This window comes from Cimex lectularius, unplaced genomic scaffold (assembly GCF_000648675.2).
Source record: "Cimex lectularius strain Harlan isolate CLEC.00 unplaced genomic scaffold, Clec_2.1 scaffold170, whole genome shotgun sequence".
Taxonomy (NCBI): domain Eukaryota; kingdom Metazoa; phylum Arthropoda; class Insecta; order Hemiptera; family Cimicidae; genus Cimex; species Cimex lectularius.
Window position 1 is genome coordinate 328,813 of NW_019392810.1, and position 21,408 is coordinate 350,220.

The 21,408-nt window shown below is 33.5% G+C and overlaps 4 protein-coding genes across 5 annotated transcripts; 3 read left to right on the plus strand and 1 right to left on the minus strand.

The window, feature by feature from the left end:
- Positions 1-4: 4 nt before the first annotated feature.
- Positions 5-4,868, plus strand: LOC106663518 (28S ribosomal protein S35, mitochondrial). Its single transcript, XM_014388404.2, has 5 exons — positions 5-220; positions 3,741-4,186; positions 4,242-4,421; positions 4,485-4,662; positions 4,740-4,868. Exons 1-5 carry the CDS (start codon positions 103-105, stop codon positions 4,808-4,810), a joined length of 993 nt encoding a protein of 330 aa, XP_014243890.1. The 5' UTR covers positions 5-102; the 3' UTR covers positions 4,811-4,868.
- Positions 4,869-5,341: 473 nt separating this feature from the next.
- On the minus strand, positions 5,342-6,217 carry LOC106662167 (uncharacterized protein F58A4.6). The gene has a single exon (XM_014386058.1). It carries the CDS (start codon positions 6,125-6,127, stop codon positions 5,384-5,386), a length of 744 nt encoding a protein of 247 aa, XP_014241544.1. The 5' UTR covers positions 6,128-6,217; the 3' UTR covers positions 5,342-5,383.
- Positions 6,218-6,246: 29 nt separating this feature from the next.
- Positions 6,247-13,092, plus strand: LOC106662087 (39S ribosomal protein L38, mitochondrial). The gene is made up of 7 exons (XM_014385932.1): positions 6,247-6,447; positions 6,510-6,662; positions 9,797-10,002; positions 10,067-10,185; positions 10,256-10,414; positions 10,730-10,954; positions 12,827-13,092. The coding sequence occupies exons 1-7, from the start codon at positions 6,312-6,314 to the stop codon at positions 13,035-13,037; spliced, it is 1,209 nt and encodes a 402-aa protein (XP_014241418.1). The 5' UTR covers positions 6,247-6,311; the 3' UTR covers positions 13,038-13,092.
- A 370-nt stretch (positions 13,093-13,462) lies between these two features.
- Positions 13,463-19,972, plus strand: LOC106662741. 2 transcript variants are annotated; one of them, XM_014387027.2, is made up of 3 exons: positions 13,463-13,610; positions 18,083-18,258; positions 19,103-19,972. In XM_014387027.2, the coding sequence occupies exons 2-3, from the start codon at positions 18,127-18,129 to the stop codon at positions 19,436-19,438; spliced, it is 468 nt and encodes a 155-aa protein (XP_014242513.1). In that variant the 5' UTR covers positions 13,463-13,610; positions 18,083-18,126; the 3' UTR covers positions 19,439-19,972. The 2 variants fall into 2 exon arrangements, with proteins under 2 accessions (XP_014242513.1, XP_014242604.1); XM_014387118.2 differs by lacking the exon at positions 13,463-13,610 and adding an exon at positions 17,936-18,019.
- Positions 19,973-21,408: the final 1,436 nt, after the last annotated feature.

Here is a 21,408-nt window from a genome sequence, read left to right on the forward strand (position 1 = left end):
TCCGTGTTACACCGACATGGGGTTTCTGCTTTATTGATATTGATAACATTTGTTTTATTTATTCTTATTTTTAAATTCAAATTCATTTCTTACACCGGAAAAATGGCCGTTTTTTTCAACTGGTTCGGAAAAACGAATATCGAATTTACAAACAGGCAGCTGCTGTTCCTCATAAATAAAAGGAACTGTGCTAAAACAGTGGCCACCCAACAAGAAACAGGTATAGAATAAACTGTTCAAACAATTGAGAACCAAACGGCTCGTGATCTTATCATGAAATATGTAGTATTTAGTTATCGTTAATTAATGATTATTTAGTGATTTGTAGTAATTTACAAAATCAATTCTATAAATTGTCCGGCAATTTACATCACAATGTTTGGATAAGAGGGTAAAACAACATATCTATGATTGCCAATAAACCCAAACACAATCCTACAGCACTGGCTACCCACCATTTTGAACACCAACAAAATTCGGATTTCAACAATTCAAAAATATTAAACACAGAACAAAACAAGTATAAGTGTAACTTTTTAAAAATGTTTTACATCAACAGAGTTAATCACAGCATCATTTACAAAACAGACACATGTAAACTCAGCCGTACTTCGCTCATACCTCCTGCAGCACTGGCTACCCACCATTTTGAACACAAACATAACTTTTTAGAAATGATTATTCAGAGATCGTGAGATGCAGTCTAGTGTGATGTAGATTTTAGAAAAACATTTTCTTTATCGTGCCAACGTTTTGATCTTTGTGTGGTGTTCAGTGACTGTTAGTCGATGATTATTCAGAAATCATGTAGACCGCATCTCACAATTTCTGAATAATCAGTTTTGATCTCAATAAAGATCGAAACGTTGACAAGATAAAGAAAATGTCTTTCTAAACCTACGTCACACCAGACCGCATCTCACGATCTTCAAATAATCATTAATTAACGGTCACTAAATACCACACATTTTTAGAAATGTTTGCATCGACAGATAAAGACAGCATCAATTACAGAACAGACACATCTAAACAGTGCACTACGTTAATATTATAAATCCAATTCAATATTAATGACATATGTGTGGTGATTAGTGACCGTTAATCGATAATTATTCAGAAATCGTGAGATGCGGTCTGGTGTGATGTAGGTTTCAGAAAAACATTTTCTTTATCGTGCCNTACAAGTTAGTATTACAGTTATTTATGTTTTTTGGGTCCTTTCAAATTGTCAAAATAGTGTGTATATGTTCTGAAGCTAATTTTAGATATTTTAGACCAACAGTATTGACTAAAAATGTGTGGTGATTAGTGACCGTTAATCGATAATTATTCAGAAATCGTGAGATGCGGTCTGGTGTGATGTAGGTTTCAGAAAAACATTTTCTTTATCTCTCCCTTCCCTAATAATCCCGTCTATCCTGAAAGGCCCGAACAACAAACCATTACCCTTTCACCACAAAGAAGACAACTTCTCATAGAAAAATGAATTTCTATCCCTACTTCCCCACTCCTTCAAAATCAAACATCAAAAAAAAAAAAACAACACAACAGTTACACAGAAAACACACACTTTGAGTAAGTAGAAATCATGGTATAAATTCATGTTCATATCATATATGCATTTGTATAATTTAAACAATGTTTATAAATCCTAGGTCCTGAAGATGATATCAGTATAGATTGAAACTTGATTTTTCTTTTTATGTAGGGTCCTGGTTGTGATGAAAAAGTTAGTGTCATGAGCAGGATTCGTACCCATGACATACGCTGCTGCTCTAACCACTTGAGCTATCGTGACTTCAATTAATTAATATGGTCAATTATGACCATTGAACATAAATGTTTAACAGGTCAAAATGTTGGCATGATAAAGAAAATGTTTTTCTAAACCGACATCCTTTTTTAACATTTTGGTCCCTTTCACCTCAATAAAGCTGATTCCTCATAGAAAAATGAATTTGTATCCCCACTTCTTTCCCTACTCCCACAAAATCAAACATATATAAACAAAAAACAATATCTCATGATCGCTCCCAACAGAACACACAATCGTGACACATCTACACAGAAAACACACTTTGAGTGAGTACAAATACTTTGATTGAACCTAAAATTTCTAAATTATGTAAATTCATATTCAAATCTTACATGTATTTCTGTAATCTAAACAATGTTTATAAATCCCAGGCCCTGAAAATGATCTCAATAAAGATCGAAACGTTGGCACGATAAAGATAATGTTTTTCTACATGTACATGTACATTTTACCAATAACAAGGGTGGTTAAATAACAAGAATCCCATGTTTTAATGTTAATTTTATTATATGCAAATATATAAAAATAACTTCCATTAAAAATAAATTTTATATAAAACATACTGGACATCTCCAAATATTACCTCTATTCACCTTTAAACTTTTAAATTTTTGTCAAATGCGCTATTCTTCATTCAAAAGAATTATAGTTAAACAAACATTCATGCATCAATGTTTTCATTAAACAAATGAATGAAATTTGTACATATGAAGATTTTTATTCCCTTTCACAGAACAAAACCCAGGGCGGACCCCTTTCATTCAAGTATTTAAAATTAGATAATTATATGTAGTAAATTAAAGTTTTATAAATTAGTCAGTCGATTCCTAATTAGGTGATGGAGGGTGGCATTACTATGAAAACAAACATTAGATTGATACACTTAAGTTTACTTACAAAATCTGGAACACAAAAATCAAATTAGACAGAACATATGTATCTACAACGAGTCAAATTCAAAAGTAATTTGAACATTATGATTAATGAATTAAGGGGAAGAGCGAGGTTGTTTTAGCCTGCACAACTTGGATATGTTGCGTTTAATTATGGTGGCTGTAGATAGAAAGTCCAAACTAGACACTAGACTATATAGACTGGTTTAGTCTGTTTTATGAATTTCTGTGACAAGTAGGTCTCAATTGACATGGCAGTGATGAAGGTGAAGACCAAAATGATTGGAGTCGGCCAAACTACAGGTTCATCACCAACATATATCAAATGTGTGGTGATTAGTGACCGTTGATCGATATTTATTTAGAAATCGTGAGATGCCGTCTGGTGTGGTGTATGTTTCAGAAAAACATTTTCTTTATCGTGCCAACGTTTCGATCTTTATTGAGATCATCTTCAGGGCCTGGGATTTACAAACATTGTTTACATATTACAATTACATTTTGTATGTGGAAAAGTGAATTTATACAATGCAAAATATATTTTATATATTCAATCAAAGTATTTCTACTCACTCAAAGTGTTTGTCTTCTGAATAATTGTGCCATTCTTGCGTGTCGTGTCGAGATCTCAATAAAGATCGAAACGTTGGCACGATAAAGAAAATGTTTTTCTGAAACCTACATCACACCAGACCGCATCTCACGATTTCTAAATAAATATATCAAATGGAACATCTCACAATTTAAAAAATAACTTAGCTATTTTGTACTATTTTCTTGTTGCCTAATTTCCCTACCAGGCATTTCACCATATTTTTAAATAATTAATAAAAATGCTATGATCACATTATAGTAGAATCTATCCTGTATGCCAGAGCAGAAAATGTTACAAAATAGACCGCATCTCATGATCTGAATAATTAGTTACAAAATAAATTATTACTACTCAATTAAAATTAAGTAGAATAAGATTATGTGTATATTAACAAAATTAATTTATATATTTGTAAAACACCCACTTTTTGTTACAGATGAGGATGGATTTAGAATTCTTGACTTGACAGGTAAAAAGGCTATGACTTCTCAAGTTAAAAAAAAGCGTGAAAGCAAGCCTGTCTTCCCTCCGAGGGAGACACGAATGCCAGTTGACCAGATTTGGTCTGATGTCTGGCCGGGGCCGAGGTCGTTCCATCCTGCGTCGGTCCCGCTTCCTCTTAGACAGGGAGTGAACAATCTCGGACCGTCACCTTCGAAATGGGGCAACGCCGAACTTATGAAGATACCAAACTTTCTCCACCTCACGCCTGACGCGATTAAAAAACACTGTAACGCCATTAAAAAGTTCTGCTCGCCTTGGCCCGAAGAGCTGACCGACGAAAAAATCAAAGAAATCCTTCCGGTCGAAGTGATAACGACCAATTATTGTCATTCTTCACCTACTATCAGAGACCCTCTTTCTAGAATCGTCACGCTAAAGGTTTTACCTGTGTGTATTTAAAAATGATCATTTAATACTAATTTTAATATTTTAGATCCCTCTTAGTAAGCTCCATTTAGACAAACATGCCAGAGACAAATTCCTACGAATCGTAGGAGAGAGATATGACGAGGATACGGATATTGTCACCATAATTACTGACAAATGTCCTCTTAAAAAACAAAACTACGATTATGCGATGTATTTACTTACAGTCATTTATCATGAATCATGGGTCAGTGTCAGTAATTAAAAATGTCATACAGTAGTGTAATTTGTGTGTGTAATTTCCGAGCAGGTCACTGAGCCTTGGGAGAGTGAAAAAATCGAAGATGATATGGAATATTATGATTGGGATAAAAGCAAATCTAAAGAAAACATAATGAACACACTCAAGATGAGCAACAATGAAAATAAAATGGAAAGCAAAGAAGTCGAAGAATACAAAAATGCCGTCGTTGCTGTTTTTGATGAAGGTAATTTTTTTTTCTTTAACTAAAATTTATTATTGCTAAATAATATAGATTGTTTCATTAATTTAATTACTTTTCAGGAGAAAACGATTATAACTGGAATAGATACAAGGAAGCATCTGTAAATATTTTATTTCCACATTTAGCCTGATAACATTTACTTTGTACATAATACTCATTGTGTTAATAAAAATTTAGTTGAAATAGTTTTTTTTTTTTTTTTTTTTTTTTTTTTTTTTTTTTTTTTTTTAAGTGAGCATTTTTCTTTCATAAAAGTATGTCCTCAGGCTCTGTGGGATTTTTAGATAATATTAAGATTTAGAAGATAAATAAAATGGAAACAAGGCTGTATAGAAAAACTTTTGATTTTTGAACAAAAACAGCATTGGATGAACTGAGCATTTTGCAAACATGTTTTTTTTTTTTTTTTTTTAATTTGGATATTAACAAATTAAAACTCTTGTATTTATTAAAAATATATTATTTTATTAAGCATATTAATATTCATTAAATGTATTCATGTATGAATTGGTAAGTATGGAATTATCTGAAAACATGGATTGTCATATGATTAAATTGATTTAATTACCCAATATGTTAAGTTCCAAAAGGGTCATACGTACTTTATACCTTAAAAAATACATTTTTAACACTACAAGTACAAAACAAACACTAAAAATAATGCTTTTATAAATTGTTTATTTATGAAATAAATAAGTTTTAATTACTGAATTTTTTTTAATAAAATACATTTGTTGTGTTTAAATTTTTTTCTATCGTATCTCCACTTAGCTGCTATACCGTGACACATAGAAATCAGTTTCTGATCGTAATTGTCTTTGGTTGCAAATGCATATTGGGAAAGTATAATTCGTTTGGCTTCTTTGAAGTACCCTTGCTGGATGAGGCTGAGCGAGAGGTATAACCGACACCTCGCGATGAGAAAAGGATCGTTGAGGCGAAGAGCCAGTTTAAACTGCTGTAACGAGATCTTCCCAGCCATGACGGCGCAATAGTCTAAACAATCGCCTAGTGCCGAAAACGCCCCGCCTAATGTCGAAAACCAAGCCATCGCATGGTCTACCTCTCGTCGCTCGAGACCGAGTTGCTCGAACAGACCGCTGCCCTTTTGGTCCATCACTTCCTTCCTAGGCTCCGACAAGTTCACGTTTATCAGGATGAAATGGTTCGCCCTTCTGTAAGAGGCGAAAACCGTGTTCATAAACCTCGCCCTGATGATGTCAGAGTCTCTAAGTAATGTTTCGAACAGTGATGATGTATAACAGTCGACTTTTGCCGTAATCGTCTTCGATTTGCTGTGAATTAACTGGTCTAGTTTTAAGAGATGTCTCTCGCTTTCACTAAGGCTGTTCTCATCGCCGAAGGTTATCTCTTTACCGTCGTCTATAATAAATAAATCTTTTATTTTTACGTTACCTCGGATTACCACGACTTGAATCACCCTCATCTCTTCTCTTCACTACTTGGAAAGTCTCAAACGTTTGAAATTTTACTGGGATGCATGACTTTAGAACTGTTTCTATAGATAAAGGAAACCTTCTGCAAGATTGCGAGGTTCAACGCTTGTTTCGCTGATAACAAAACATTTTAATATTTTACAGTCAACAATATCTCTAAATATAATAAAAATAATGGCTTTTAGACTGAACAAATTGTTTTCGGCCAATTTGATAACGACCAATAAAAATTTTGTCAGGTACAAAAGTCAAAGGAGATCACTTGGAAAAAGCCCCCATCTCGCCAGTAATTTGGAACAACGCCTGGAAGGTACAAGCCGCATGAAAAATAAATCTGTATCTCTTTTTAATTTATATAAACAATAATTTTAGTGATGTATTATAAGGACCCGAAAGTACACTTCAAGGTCAATATTGGATTTGCTGTACCGAACAAAGGAAGGGCACATGTCGCAGAGCATATCGAGATGCTGAAAGAGAATAGGCAAAATGCCGAACTCAAAGAACTTGCAAGGGATAACAAACGTATGGCTTTATTACATTTATTACTTAAATTAAGTCAACTTGCTTTAAAGTAAATTGAGAATAGTCATGATCATTGTGAAGAGTTAACAAAGTACTTTATTCATATCTGCAATCCATGTGTCTACGGTCATCTCAGGTACAGCAGGCTCTATATCTGCACTTTCACTCAGCCACAGTGGCCCCCTTGAGTTCTAGAAAAGAGTGGGGTTGGGGGTGTCAATGGCCGCAATGGTTTAGGTGTTGATAAGCGCTCATTACTGTAAGGTAAAGATCCCAGGTTCGAATCCAGCAGCCCTGCATTCCAACCTGACATCAGACATACTAACAAATGGGCTTTTTTCAAAAACTGGCATCCTGAGAGTTGATATGACCTCTGCTGTTGTGAACCCTCATTAAAAAAAAAATTTATATGTTATCCTACATTGATTTTTTTCTTATTGAAAAAGCCCCTGAAATATGTTTAATAAGTTCACGCATAATGTTAACAATAGGCACATGCGATATAGAAAATTAATTGGTATGCAGTTAGAAGAAAATGCTTCGAAGAATGAAATTCGAGGTGTTTCCTATTATGCTCGGTTCATATGCCTCACGGATAACGAGAGTCTACTGTAGAACTATTGATAGATGAACCAGAATGATTAAAACTAATCAAACTCCTAATAACCGGATAAGTTGGTGGTCGGCCAATTCCACATTTTTCTAGTTCTCTAACCAATAAATGTGCAAATCTTCGCTAAAACGTGCAGGAGGTTTAGTAAAGAGTTGGCTAGGCGATAATTTATTTAATTCAAGCTGGCTACCAACTTTGACCATTGGTAATATTTTACCTTCATCACCTTTGCGCAATGCAGGTATGACTTTAATCTAACCATCAAAATGCAAAATACACCCTTTAGCCTTCAACTCAAAATCTCCAGCTTTGACGGTTAATGTTGATGAATCAAATTCTGACGGTGTTATATGACAAGCAACAAGAATAATCTGGATCTCAGTATGGTCTAGATGGGGGATAAAAAAATAAATTGTTACTTCCAAGCTTTCAACCTATTTTAAGGTCAAACAATCAGGGCAAAACAATCTTAAATGTCTTTTTTTTTTGGGGGGGGGGGTTGAGTGAATACAATTCTTCCTCCACTGCGGCCTAAACAGGTCTATCGTGGAAGCCCTATAGCTAGCCACACCTTGGAAAGTGTATGTTTTATTCCTTATAAAACAACACTTTCCTTGGTGCCTCTTCGTGGATCTCTTTGAGGTTGAGAAATGTCCTACCAAAATGGCTGTACCGTAAAAGAGGCAAATGCATTACATTCGCAAAGGATATGTGCCGATGTCTCTGGCTCCTCCTGACAGAGCCAGCATGTTTCCATTTCAGCCTTGCCCATCTTTTTAAAGTGATAGTTAAAAGAGCAGTGGCTGGTATAAAGGCCTATAATAATCCTCAAATTCCTCCTGCTGAGAGAAAGGAATTCCTTCACCTTCTGTTTTGACATGTTTATAAAACTCTTAGCTTGTATCACCCGGAGTGTTTTCTAACTTAAGCACACATTCCAGGCTTAGTTGTGGTTCTGATCCCCTGGATGAGACGGTTGCTCCATTTTTGGCTAATTGGTCAGCCTGTTCATTTCCTTCTATACATATCTGGGAACTCATTTTAAGGCTATCTGCTTGTGCTTTCCAGTCATTTGGCAGTTTAGACACTACCAGACAAATTTGGAGTTACGCATTTAGTGCCATTCCCTTCACATCAGAGAATGAATAATATTTTAGCTTACTGCAGTGAGTGGTTAGGACATTCGACTCATATTTGCCAAACTAGTGGTCAAATCCAGCAGAATCCATTGCTTTTTAATTGATAATAATATAAAAAATGTGGTTTGACTAAGGGCATCGGTGGTCACAATTGTTTAAGCATCACAGTTAAAGGTCCTGGGTACAAATCTAGCGGCCCTGCATTCAAACTCGACATACTTACAAATGGCAAATTTTTTAAAGCGATTTGACTCCTCTTGACACTCGACTGGATGTTAAGAAGCCCTCTGTATCATGCATTTAACAGGGAAGTATTTTCATACTGACTTGTGAGATTATTTTGGAGGCAGTTTCTTTTCTTAATTTTCACTCAGTCAGTCAATAGGTAAATAAGAGTAAAAAATAGCAATTAACAGAATCATTAATAATTCAGTAATAGTAGGTAATAATAATTCCTAAGCATACCTGGTTACCATTTACAAATATTAATTGCAAATATTAATAAATAAATATACATGTACATAAAAATATAAAATTGAGCAAATGGCCATTTGCTTACAAATAAAGACTGAATAAATAAATACACAAACTTTTTTTTTGGGGGGGGGGTTTATGCTGGCATATTATCCATGAAGTTTTCTATTTTAATTTTACTGTTGAGCGGGATCGTGGGCACGTATTCCTTTTTGTCAGACGAGGTATGGACTGTATAGGAGAAAAAAGTAGTTAATTCAGTTTAGTCCTGACCTTGCTGCTTCAGACATAGATAAACATTAACTACGTTGGAAGACAACTGGCAACTTATAGCCTTTTTTAAGGTCTTTGGTGGCCGCAGCGGTTTAGGCGTTAAAACACCGGTCATCATTGCAAAGCACCCAGGTTCGAATCCAGCACCCCTGCATTTGAACCTGACATACTTACAAATGGGCTTTTTTTCAAAAACACAGACACTGTTCAGGGTGCATATAACCCTATAGTTGAAATACCCTTGTAAAAAAAATAATAATTAAAAATTTTTTTTTTTAATAAGGGTTTACAACAGCAGAGGATATATAAACCCTCAGGGTGTCGGTGTTTTTGAAAAAAAGCCCATTTGTAAGTATTTCGGGTTCGAATGCAGGGCCGCTGGTATCGAACCCGGGACCTTTACCTTACAGTGATAAGCGCTGTGTCAACGCCTAAACCATTGCGGCCACCAACGCTCCAATAAAAATAATATTAATAATACCCTTTTATATGTTCAAAAACAAAGAAACAGTATTAACCACTACACACAATTGACTATATTTCCATCATTGACAATAATTTGTTGGATATTTTTTAACTTATTAGATTTACAAATTTGCATAGTATCAATCTTGTTTTTTGATTTTTGTTTATAGTAATTATTTCTTTGGATGAAGTTGAAAAAGAGTGGGAGAAAACTGTCGCTCCTGTGCAAATAAAATCAATCGCTGAGCATTATGCGATATATGAGCATCTTTTTGGCGATGCTTACTTTTACCCCGTCGTCCCTCTGTCAGTGAATTTTCCCTTTAAAGACGCCTATGCCCCGGTTTACAGGGGGAACATCATTAAGCCAATTAAGGTATTAATTACAAGGTTAGTAGCAATATTTAAACAATAAAAATCTGCATTCAATATTGTTTTAGACAATGACACCTCCTGAAGTTTCATTCGAGTCCAAGAGTGATTCGCTTTGGACGCTGGTGCTGACATGCCCAGATGGGCACTTTAAATCAGAAAACCTCGAATACGTCCACTGGTTTGTGTAAGTTCGATAAGGGAATACATTTATATGAAGAAGAAGACAAAATTAAGTTAACTGTTAATTCTTCCAGAGGGAACATCCCAGGAAATGATATCGGAAAGGGTGAAGTAGTTCATAGCTACATCCAAGCCCTTCCATTGAAAGGGCTAGGATATTTAAGATATATCTTCCTTCTGTACAAACAAGATAAGAAAATCGACTTTTCAGATATTAAAACAACAAAATTCAGGTACGTTCAAAAATAAAAATGTCTGATTTTAAAAATAAATAAAATAGGACAACCATGTGTAAATATATTTCTTTTTTCAATGGTTTCTATTAATATTTAAGTTTTTAATTTAATTACAATATCATATAAAAATAGATTTTAATATGGATTAGAGAAAAATTTATATGTTTAATTGTATTTGTTATAAAATATTAATATTGCTTGTGTTTGAAGGACAATACTTTAAATAAACCATGATTTATCGACTTTTTAAGATATAGTTCAATTATAGTTACAACTTTTTCCATTTGTTGATACATGGGTAATCCTTTTTAGTGGAGATATAGATGAAAGGAGCTTTTCAACGCTCGAATTTTACAAGAAGCATCAGGATTACCTGACTCCTGCAGGTCTTTCCTTCTTCACTTCAGACTGGGATGAATCGGTGATGGACTTCTATCATAAAACTATGAAGGCCGACTGCCCAGAGTTTGTCTATGATTTCCCAGAACACTACTATACTAAACAAACCTGGTTCCCTCTCAGGCAACCTTTTAACCTGTAAGTGAAATGATTTTAAACTTTTCTTCACATTTTTTCGTCATAGTTAATTTTGGTCTGTCCATTTTTGCTATTTGCTTGAAAACACTATTGAAGATGGTGAAAAATTAAAATACATCTGGTAGTCCAAAATAGCAAGGATCAACAAACAAAATGACTAGAAACAACCAAATTACAAAATGATTTTAGCAATTATAACACGAAGTCTGCAAGATCATGACTTTCGGACAAATGTTGGACACTAAATACAGTCAAATGCTTAAACATGTCAGTCAGATAAAATTAGCGAGATTAGACTAGAATATACTGAGTGTATATTGTTAAAAATGATTCAATATTATTGATTTTTTTTTTTTTTAATTTCGACACTACTGTAACTCATCCTAACAAAATTAAAATCAAATAATTAAAATTGATTTAAAAAAATTTCAATTATATTTATTAGTTACTATGAAATAAAAATTAATGTCATAAAAAACATATCAGTCAGTAATTAGAAAGATATTAAAGTTTAAATAACTTGCCAATTAATGCGTAAATTTTGATTACAAGATGATTTTTTTCAGCATAAGAAATCTTGAAGAAGAAAGTAAATTCAGTAGTTACTACTAAGCTTTCTACCTATTTTAAGGTCATCATCAGGGCAAAACAAATATGTTTTAATGTTGTTATGAAATATTTAAGTTTTTTACATGTGATCTCAAATTTCCATGAAGACCGACTCAGTCCCAATATTGCCAACGACTAAAAAATTTAAATATGTCAATCTGTAGACATACTTGAGATTGTTTTGCTCTTATGATGACCTTAAAATACGTCAAAAGCTCGATAGTAACAACTGAATGAGCTTTCTTCTTCAAGAACATAACGATCCAAAGTTTTTTGTAGACTTGTAATTTTCATATGCTTAAATGTAGATTAACGTCTTCAAATAATGTTTGTAAACGCTATCAGCAGTTCTGTAAATTGAGGATTCCTCAAAACAACCCATGGTTCTGATTATTCTCCTTTTCCTCGATGATCTAAAATCCAAAAGTGTAAAAGTTTTATCTCGTAATCGCGACAAGATTATGGGAAATAAGAATGCAGACATTGCCATGAAATATGCCATTGATAGCGTCCAGTTACACACCCCACTGATATAACAGCTCAAATTAGAAAAAATACATGGCAGAGATGGCAGAAGCATGGGCTGAAATAAAGAAAAATAAAGCTGAATGTTGAAGTGGAACTCTTCTTGCTGGTCAACAAAACAGTAAAAGACAACGTCTAGTCTGAGAATAGGACACTTACACATAGGCTTACCTATGAATATCTAATGGCTAGAGAAACACCTCTTTGTGAAACCTATGCGGAATTGGTCACTTTAAAACATAATCAAAGAGTGTGTTAAAATAATATGACCAGGCCTGACCAGTCATGTGTCGTTGATTCTCAAAGATGATTACTTGAATATGGACAATCGGCCTTACAAGCCATTAAATTATTGCTCAAAATTTAAATCACTGTAACCGGCTGTGGGACTTTGCTTGATGGACCGCAGATTTGGAGTGGTGTGGACGTTGGCAGTGGCATGCACATCCATCAGATGATCTGCTTAACAACAATTAAGTTCAGATGCATTACTTTTTGGGATACTTGACCTTCCTGGAGCTGCTTAGCCACCTTGCCATAAAATTTATGACATGAGGATTAAGGCAGAACACAGAGGTTGATTGCCTTTTTATTATAAAAAAAAATCTTTAAAACTAAAAGTTATTACATTTTTAACTTTCTATGCATGGACTTATATTTATTTTATGATTTTTCTCTATCAACCTAATTGCATAAAATGAAACTACCTACTTTTGTTTATGTTTATTTTTGTTATAGATACCTTGATAGGTACAGAGACCAAAAGCAAATCGCAAAGGAACGTTTGTTGGTAAAGTTAAAAGCTGTGGATCCTTTCAGCGACCCATCCAAAGAGCGAAAATTGAAATATCCCAATGTAGTACCTTTTAAGCCTGGTGTCCCCTCGTGGCTGAAGAACGAGATCAGGAAAGAGCGTTTAGGATGGGCCAGAGCAGCGGATAAGGATTAAAAAATTGTAAATAAAAAGAAATAAAATGTTTGTATTTATTGTTTAAATTCTTAAACTGTTTTTCAATAATTACTGATTTTTTAAATCTTGTACCAAGTGATATAAGCAAGCCTTTATCAAGGTATCTATTTTTTTTTCAACCTATTTGAATTGAATTTTAATTTAGCTTTTTGAGATAAAAAAAAAATCCGACATGTATTTATCCATATTCGATAATTCCCATGGGAACTGGTATTAACCCGAAAGGTCGTGTATGCAAATAGCGGCTATTGTTTCCCGACTAGCGTTCTAAGCCGTTTAAGCGGAGTTGAATTTAATGACAGGACTGGATGAAAGCTAACGATGGGTCGGCGGAGAGGAGGCGATTGTTTTATGAGATGTTGTCAAGGCCCTTGGTAAGTAGTGGGGGAAAACTGGTAGGCACTTTGCCCGACTTTCTACTCAAGGTTCCACACACTTTGACTGCATATTGCATAGGGTGTTTATTTTACATTAAATTCGATTCAGAAAATATACAAGAATTAGTGAAAAGATTTGTTTTGAGAAGGTCGTTTAAGCAAGTGCTAAATGAAGGTAACAGCTTTTTTAATCACATTAATTTTAACATTTAATTCAATATCTTTTTTGTAAAATATTGTGCATAATTGTTTAATTTATACTTTAATGAATTTAACTGACAAATTTTAAATTGGATACTGACCAATAAACTGCTTGTATTGTGTGATACTACAATACATTGTGCTTGTGTACATTAAATAAATGTATACATAATTATTTATTTACAAGTCTTTATATGCCTATTATTATTAGTTTCAAGCCATGATTTAAACCAAAGGAAAAATCATGCTCAAAACTTAGATTCTGGCTAAAGACATTCAGGTCTTTTCAGCCCCCATGCAATTTTTAATCTATTCACACTCACTCTCACTTAATTTAAATATATGCTCTCCTGTATATTTTATTATATTTTGTAGTCTGATTGGCCAAATAATTTCTTTCATTTAATTAATCTTTATGTAAGGTATTGCTTGAAATTAAAAAGTGTCACGAGCAGGATATACTGTTAACTTTAGCAGGGCGATGGAGTACTTTATATTTCTCCACTAATCGTCCTAGTGTGATCTTTGTCCCAAGTTTCCTCATACTACACATTTACTCGCTTAAATATTTAACTGAGAATAACACTGGAATGCTACGAATGGATCACTGATTTCAACGAAAATTTTGATGTTACTAGGTCAAAAAATGTACAAGTGTTCTTTCCAATGGGCCTTAGAAGCCAAGAATTTTTTTATTATTTTACTAAGTAGTTTAAATGCTTTTCGAAATGCAAGTTTGTGTCTGTTGTGCATGGTATTTCAAGGTTATACACAAATCGATTTGGGTTTTATAAGTAGGATAAAAAGCCTATCCTGGAAACCCCACATTTCCCAAATATCCCTCTGACATTTTTCCACCCTACGGTGATTCCGTCATGCAAGCCAACTCCTCCCAAACAGCACCCGCAAACTCATCACCCATATTTTGATTATGGTTGTTTGTCTATGGTAGTCTCACCTGCAAGATTCTTAACAGACTCAAAAGAACCTAAGAAGTGCTTTCTTAGGTTCATATTTTGCTCCCCAAAGAGATATGTGTTTAATATGTAACATGAATTGAAATGGCTGTACCACTCATATCGAAGGTTATACTTTCTTGGCTCCTTACTACCAATTTCTTCCTACTCCTCACATTTAAGCCTTCTGTACACACTCGTTCTCGCCCTTCTGATCTCTACCCACTCTCTTACAAATCCACTGCTTTTAGTCGCTCCTTCCTTATCTGTTCCTATGACCTCTGGAACTCCCTACCTAACTAGACTTGCTGTGCCCTATCCTTTTCCCCCTTTAAATCCTAATTTTTGACTACTTCCTGTACCTACAATTTAACACTGAGGATGGTTAATTTTCCACCTTTTTTATTTAATTTAAGACATCTCAATTATTGTTTTTTGCTGTTAAGTTAACATTTTTATTTACATATTCATTTTGATACGAATTGTGCCAATTGTTTAGACTTTTTTTTTGGTTATTATTATTGCCTAAAGCCCCAGAATAAATTTTTTTCTTAAGATACAAAAATAATATGCAGGATCAAATTAAATGATATTAGATATTTAAGTTATAAAAACCAACACTTCTAATAAAGTAGGCTTAAAAAAAACAAAAAAAAACTTAAATATGAATTTTATTGTCAATGAGCCTGAAGAGCCAAGAAAAAATATTTAATTATAATGAAGGATCTTTTATTTTATTTTTTAATGGTCTTATACGCTTGCACATTAGCCAGAGTATGATTCCCTCGATTATTTCATCATAGGGGGAAGGGTTATGTGAACAAAAAGGCCAGAGGCGACATTGGGAATCGAACCCACAACCTGGGGGTCTATGTGCTGAGTCTCTCACACTGACCATTCTGCTTCATTCACCAAGGATCATCTTTATTCAGAGGGTGGATCATTCATTCTTCATAAATGTATTAATTAATTTATATAATTAGCCTTTAAAATCCTTAAAAATGGAACTTTCATAGCAATAAAAAAATATATAATTTTTTATTGGATTTGCTGGAGACAATTTTTTTTCTGTTCAATTTCTGCGATTTTCTGTGTTCTGCTTAAAAAATTCATCACGCCTCTGAATTATATACAAATTCAACATTATTACAGCCCCTGATGATGGATACTACGAAGCTGCCAGGCATTACAACCCCTTGAAAAGCAGAATGTCTTCTTTTTCAGCCCACGTTAACAATCTATGTTTTTATGTCATAGTAAGCAAAAAAAAAAAAAAAAAAAAGCTGAAATAAAAGAAAAAAAAAATTAACCTGTAGAGAAAGGTTGCTCAATACATCCCGCTAGATTGAAAGATGTCACTCCTTGGCTCCATATAGGGAGCACGTAGGAATGCCACCTGATTTGAAAATTGTGCTTGAACATGGCAACGTTTGGGTCCTGTGTTTAAATTCTTGGAGGACACATGGTTTATTCTGTCAAGAGTGAATGTATTTATTTGCGTGAATGTACAGTATAAGAGGGCTGATAGCGGAATATTGACGAACATTGACCCTTAATTAGATTAGTTATATGTGTGAAGAGCAATAGAGGAATAACAAATACTCCACCTCTCTTCACTTACGTAAGAAAGAATGTTTTTTAGATGAGTGAGAAAGCGAATGGATTTGGTTTTAGTAATTGATTGCATCGGGGGCTGAAATGACTCTCTGTTAGTAGTCCTGGGTCCTCAGTGGCTGGACAGGCAAGACCAAGGTCTGGCCTGTACTGCCAACACCCAGCTTGGATGATTCTCAAGGGCCAACAGTAATTTATTATTAATTACAAAAGCTGGAATTGCCGGTGAAGTGATAAATTGATAATTTTGTGACAATTTGGTTTAAAGGTTTTAATTTTTTTCTCAGCATCTAGGGCTCATTGACAAGATTGCTGAGACACAAGAGTAATATTTTTTGGCCTTAAATGTCTAAATAGGTACTTCATAACAATTAAACAATGCAAGCCCACTTTTTAGCAACAGATATGCCATTGCACTAACTTTGAAAAAGGGAAAGAAAAAAAATCTTAAAACAATGGTTCTATGTTAACTAGGAACTGTTCAATATTTGTTGATTTTATTTGTCTTTCCACGATAAAAAAAGGACTATTTGTTTACATTACACAACATCAAAGATGAACCACCCAATAATACCTTGGTCAAACATTACTTGAACTCAATAAAAAATTTATTTACATCAATTTGTAATATTTATGTAAAAAACAATTTATTTGTGAAAGGTTTATAGAGAAGAAATACTGTCTTATATTTAAATTTTTTTTTACAATTAATTAAGGTTTTTAGTTGAAAAAAAAAAAGTCAATGGCACGAGCGGGATTTGAACCCACGATCTTCGGCTAGATACGCCGCTGCTCTACCACTTGAGCTGTGGTGACCTCGATCCACTCGGACAGCAACTTCCTATCTCAACCCAGCTTTTGAATTTTCCCCCTTTTGCCATTTTTCAGTTGAGCCAGTTGAGATAGGAAGTTGGTGTCTGAGTGGATCGACTTTTTTATCTCAAGTAAAAACCTTATTTAATTGTAATATATTAATTGGTCAAGTGGACCACGAAATTAGTGAATTAAAATTTTTTTTACTTGAGTTTTATAAACTAATCTTTTTTTCATAAACAATTTATTGCACTTTTTTTTTGGGGGGGGGGTGCAGTCAAAGAATTAAATGAACTTCAATTTATTTAATATTTGAAACGTCCTTTTGTGTATTTTGCATAGAGAAGCAATGAAATTTGCAGTCAATTTGTTAAAATTGTATATTTTCAATTAATATTTACATTTATAAAACAAAAGTTTTTAGTCTATAAAAATTGTAAGGTTGTATTTAATTTTTTTAAAATTAACTTATGCCAATATTTACTTACTTTTGGCAATTTTCGAGACGAAATTAGCATACAAAATGATCAAAAAAGATTTATTTTTTTAAACACAGCAAGTATCTATAGAATTGGATGTTTTTAAAATAACAATGAAAGCGACAATAAAGAATGCTTTTTTTCTCTCTGTTTCTTTAAAAATAAAAGAAAATACATTGTATTGATTGATATCACAGACTGAACTTAATTATTATTTATTTGTATGCAATGACTAGATTTTATTTTCAAGCTTTCAATTAACCCAAGAAAAAAGATAATACTTTGTGGACTTCATACATGAAACATGCACATTTTAAATTATAATTATTTTATATTAAAAAAAAGTTTACTCCACCATTATATATTTTTGTTTTTTATTCTTATTACTTTGGAGTGGACGTCTCTTACTGTTGACTAATAAGGAAAGATTATACGCATATAAATAAATACTAAAAAATTGTCTTATCTACTAAGATAAAGAGTTCACAATTATGGTTTCTAGCTTTCGACCAATTGTGGATGTAAATATAGCCCAGATTTAATTAAATTTTTGTGAGTACTATTTCTGTTTCTGTTCTGTTAAGATTTGACAGTTTGATGTTATAATCCGTGCAACGCAGAGGCCAGGATGCCACTTTCTGGCGTTGACAGAGAAACGGGAGAATTCGGCGGTGATGAGATTTGCGTCAAATGCAACTCGCTCATCAACCAAGAGACGGGAGAATGGGAAGAGCCGGTCGGAAGCAGAAATTCATTTAAGGTAATCAGTCAAATCTCAAAATAAAATTATTAGGCAACAATACAACTAAAAGGATTTCACATCTAAAATAATCTTTATAAAAACCTAAAAAGCAAAGGTGAACTTGTCTATAATTAACAAATATATACAAATTATTGGTATTTATATTGTACTTATAGTTATTGGGTTGGGTATTTTCAAAATCAGTGATAAATATGGTCAATCTATGTTTATCACCTAACAGACCTTATCACAATTTCAAGAAAATACAAATAATGTTCACTCTTTTGTTTAAAAATCATGTATTAATATTTTTTAAACAGAACCTACGTATTTGTAGCAACTAGCCTCCTCTCAATGATATTCAGACCTTATTTGTAAATGTAATCCCTGTTAATAAACTAGATATTCTGGAAAATGTACCAACAGATATGGACATATTGCGATTATTACATTTTTCTCTGCCCCTGACAACAAAATTAGTTAACAAATGACCAAAAACAGAGTAAACAATATTGAGAAATTATTTCATTGGATACGGAAGGCCACAAAGTATTTTTGTGGTACCGGCTACTGCTTCATTTTCAGTTAAAATTTGCATCATGCATGTTCAAATGAATGAAGCACATGGTTGGAGGGTAAAAGTTAAAGTACTTTTATGATGGATTGTACTTAATCGATTGCCATAAAAAACTTACCTACAAATAATGGAAGTTTTAGATAAATTATAACAAATTTTGTATTAATCGTTACAAAATAATCTATGCTGCATTTAATTAATGATAAAGTTGTTATTTTTGTTAAACTGTAATACTAAAATATTATAAATATAAATTCCTAATTGTGCTTTTATACCAAATTTCAGATCCCTTCTTTGGCAGAGGACAAGCCTAAGAAAGCCAAGCCAACTACGAAATTGTGCTGCAGCAATAAGTACACCATTCTTCTTATGGTCATTACACTCATCATGATCCTACCGAAAGTCGGTGTCACATTATGGCTGTTCATTGAGGTCATGCTGCATTTGTACATCCACAGAAAACCGCATCTCATGGTACGCTACCCGCTGCACAGGCTGGCCATGGCCGAGTTCTGCGGCATATGCCAGGCTGAGAGGTGCAAAGACAGAGTCGGCAAGCTCCAGGACATGCGGACGTCGAAAATGAGACAGTATTTCAAAAGTATGCCCATTGGCACTTGAAATATTTCAGTATTGACCGAGTGTACTTGTCACAAATTCAAGGCTATTGACATTTAAATTTATTTTTCTATTAACTTAAATGCGCCTTTGTCTTCTAAATTTGAAAAAATCTGAATTTTAAAGTGCATCTTAATTTAAACTTTGCACAGACGAGCTTTCAGGAGTAAAGCAGTCTGATTTCAGGAATTATGGTATACATTGTATGATTATTAATGAAATACTGTTATCATAAAGAGTTAAACGTGAGCTAACTCAAATATATTATTTGAAGACTTATTAACGAACTAAATTTTCATTACTTATTCGAACAGTAGATGAAACTAGAAGTTCAACAAAGTTTATATATTCATTTGTAGTTTATTTAGTCACAAAGTACAAAAACAATATTATTAAAAATTAATTAATAATATTTAATATGTGATATAGATTATTAGCATCCATAGAAACAATTACTGAAAAGAGAAAAATTGTAAAACAAATTTTATTCTATGGTTTTGGGTTAATATATAAGGGAATAAAAATATGTACTTTCAATTTTTGTTTGTTTTTATTGGCAAACTTTTCATCCTGCTGAGACAAAAATAAACAATTTAGATTTAGTTATTTCAGTCTCACATAGTAATCCAACGATGAAGCTGGATGAGGAATAGACAAATGCTATTCCACTTGAATCTGTGTATAAATTATTAATCAACTTGTTTATTAATTGGATTTCTCTTTTTGACTTTTTGGGAATACTAGAGAATTTAGTATGTTTGCTTGTTGAACATGAGAGCCTGGAAACACTATCGACCCTTTAGGGCAGTACTTTTATTTCTCTATAAATGACCTTAATAATAATTATAAAACTTTTTTTTTTTAATTTTATCTTTCATCCAAATTAGCTTTTCCGGGAGAGAATTTTATCTTTCGTCTATATTAGCTCTTCCAGGTGGGTATCATATATATATTTTTGTCCTCCAGATGTTGAAGGTATGTAAGTAGGAAAACGGCCAGCAAGAGGACAAAGGTCTCTTTGGATGAGACGGACAGGGTATATTACCTACCACCAGAGGCGTCCAATCAGAAGTTGCTTCTTTTTGTCCAATTGGCAATAATTATTGAACAAACAGAAGCTATTCATGAGTAGCGGATGGAAGAGGTAAAAGGCCTATTTTTTCTACAATTTTTACCTTCTTGTCATTTTACGCTCTTCCTAGTAAAGGTGGCTCTAGACATATGGTAATCACTGAATATTCGCCAAATAACATGCCTACGTATACACACATGCAGGGTTTGTACAACCAACCAGTTTGTGAGGAAACAGCGGATATTCACCAAGTGCTGTGCGAGACCTCAACTTACTACCAATCATGAAGGACAACAGTGAAACTGTGATTGCTTCAGTTTTGTGTACTGGATACAAACTCAGTCACAGAGTACTGTTGCCCCATTTTATTTTCGATCTGTTTCCACGATTGAAAACCTTGTTCCGATTTTTGTAATTCGGAAGAGAAGTGTTCAAAATTTTTGGTTCAAATCAACAAACTCCAAGACTATTAAGTTGGACCAAAAGAATAAACGCTATGTTATTCTTTCATTATTAATACATCTACACTAAGAATAATTATTGATAGAAAGAAAGAAGAATAAGAAGATGGCGGAACATTCGCCGAAAGCTTGGTGAAACCTAATAGTGATGTTCTTTATTCACCTGTAAAATGACCTCAAGAAGATCCAATACATCAGTTTACATCTATACTAGTTAGGAATAGATGATTATTAAAAATTAAATAGCAGTAAATAATAACTGTTGACTGATGATTACAGTTGATTTACATTCTGTAAAGTTAATTCCCGACTGTGTTGGAATTTCAGCTAATTCACAAATATTTGAGCACTTTGAAGCAGGCAAAAACCGACAATTAGCTGAGCAAGGTGAGGACCAAATATTGTTGCTCAGTGAATAACCAAGCACTCATCCCCACTAG

Bases quoted from the DNA above. Each gene is read 5' to 3' on its own strand.
- LOC106662167 (XM_014386058.1), bottom strand. From the start codon at position 6,127: ATGAGGGTGATTCAAGTCGTGGTAATCCGAGGTAACGTAAAAATAAAA.
- LOC106662087 (XM_014385932.1), top strand. From the start codon at position 6,312: ATGGCTTTTAGACTGAACAAATTGTTTTCGGCCAATTTGATAACGACC. The intron at 10,003-10,066 runs GTATTAATTACA...ATATTGTTTTAG, and splicing joins ACATCATTAAGCCAATTAAG to ACAATGACACCTCCTGAAGT. The intron at 10,955-12,826 runs GTAAGTGAAATG...TTTTTGTTATAG, and splicing joins CTCAGGCAACCTTTTAACCT to ATACCTTGATAGGTACAGAG.
- LOC106663518 (XM_014388404.2), top strand. From the start codon at position 103: ATGGCCGTTTTTTTCAACTGGTTCGGAAAAACGAATATCGAATTTACA. The intron at 221-3,740 runs GTATAGAATAAA...TTTTTGTTACAG, and splicing joins GGCCACCCAACAAGAAACAG to ATGAGGATGGATTTAGAATT. The intron at 4,422-4,484 runs GTCAGTGTCAGT...ATTTCCGAGCAG, and splicing joins TCATTTATCATGAATCATGG to GTCACTGAGCCTTGGGAGAG.
- LOC106662741 (XM_014387027.2), top strand. From the start codon at position 18,127: ATGCCACTTTCTGGCGTTGACAGAGAAACGGGAGAATTCGGCGGTGAT. The intron at 18,259-19,102 runs GTAATCAGTCAA...ACCAAATTTCAG, and splicing joins GAAGCAGAAATTCATTTAAG to ATCCCTTCTTTGGCAGAGGA.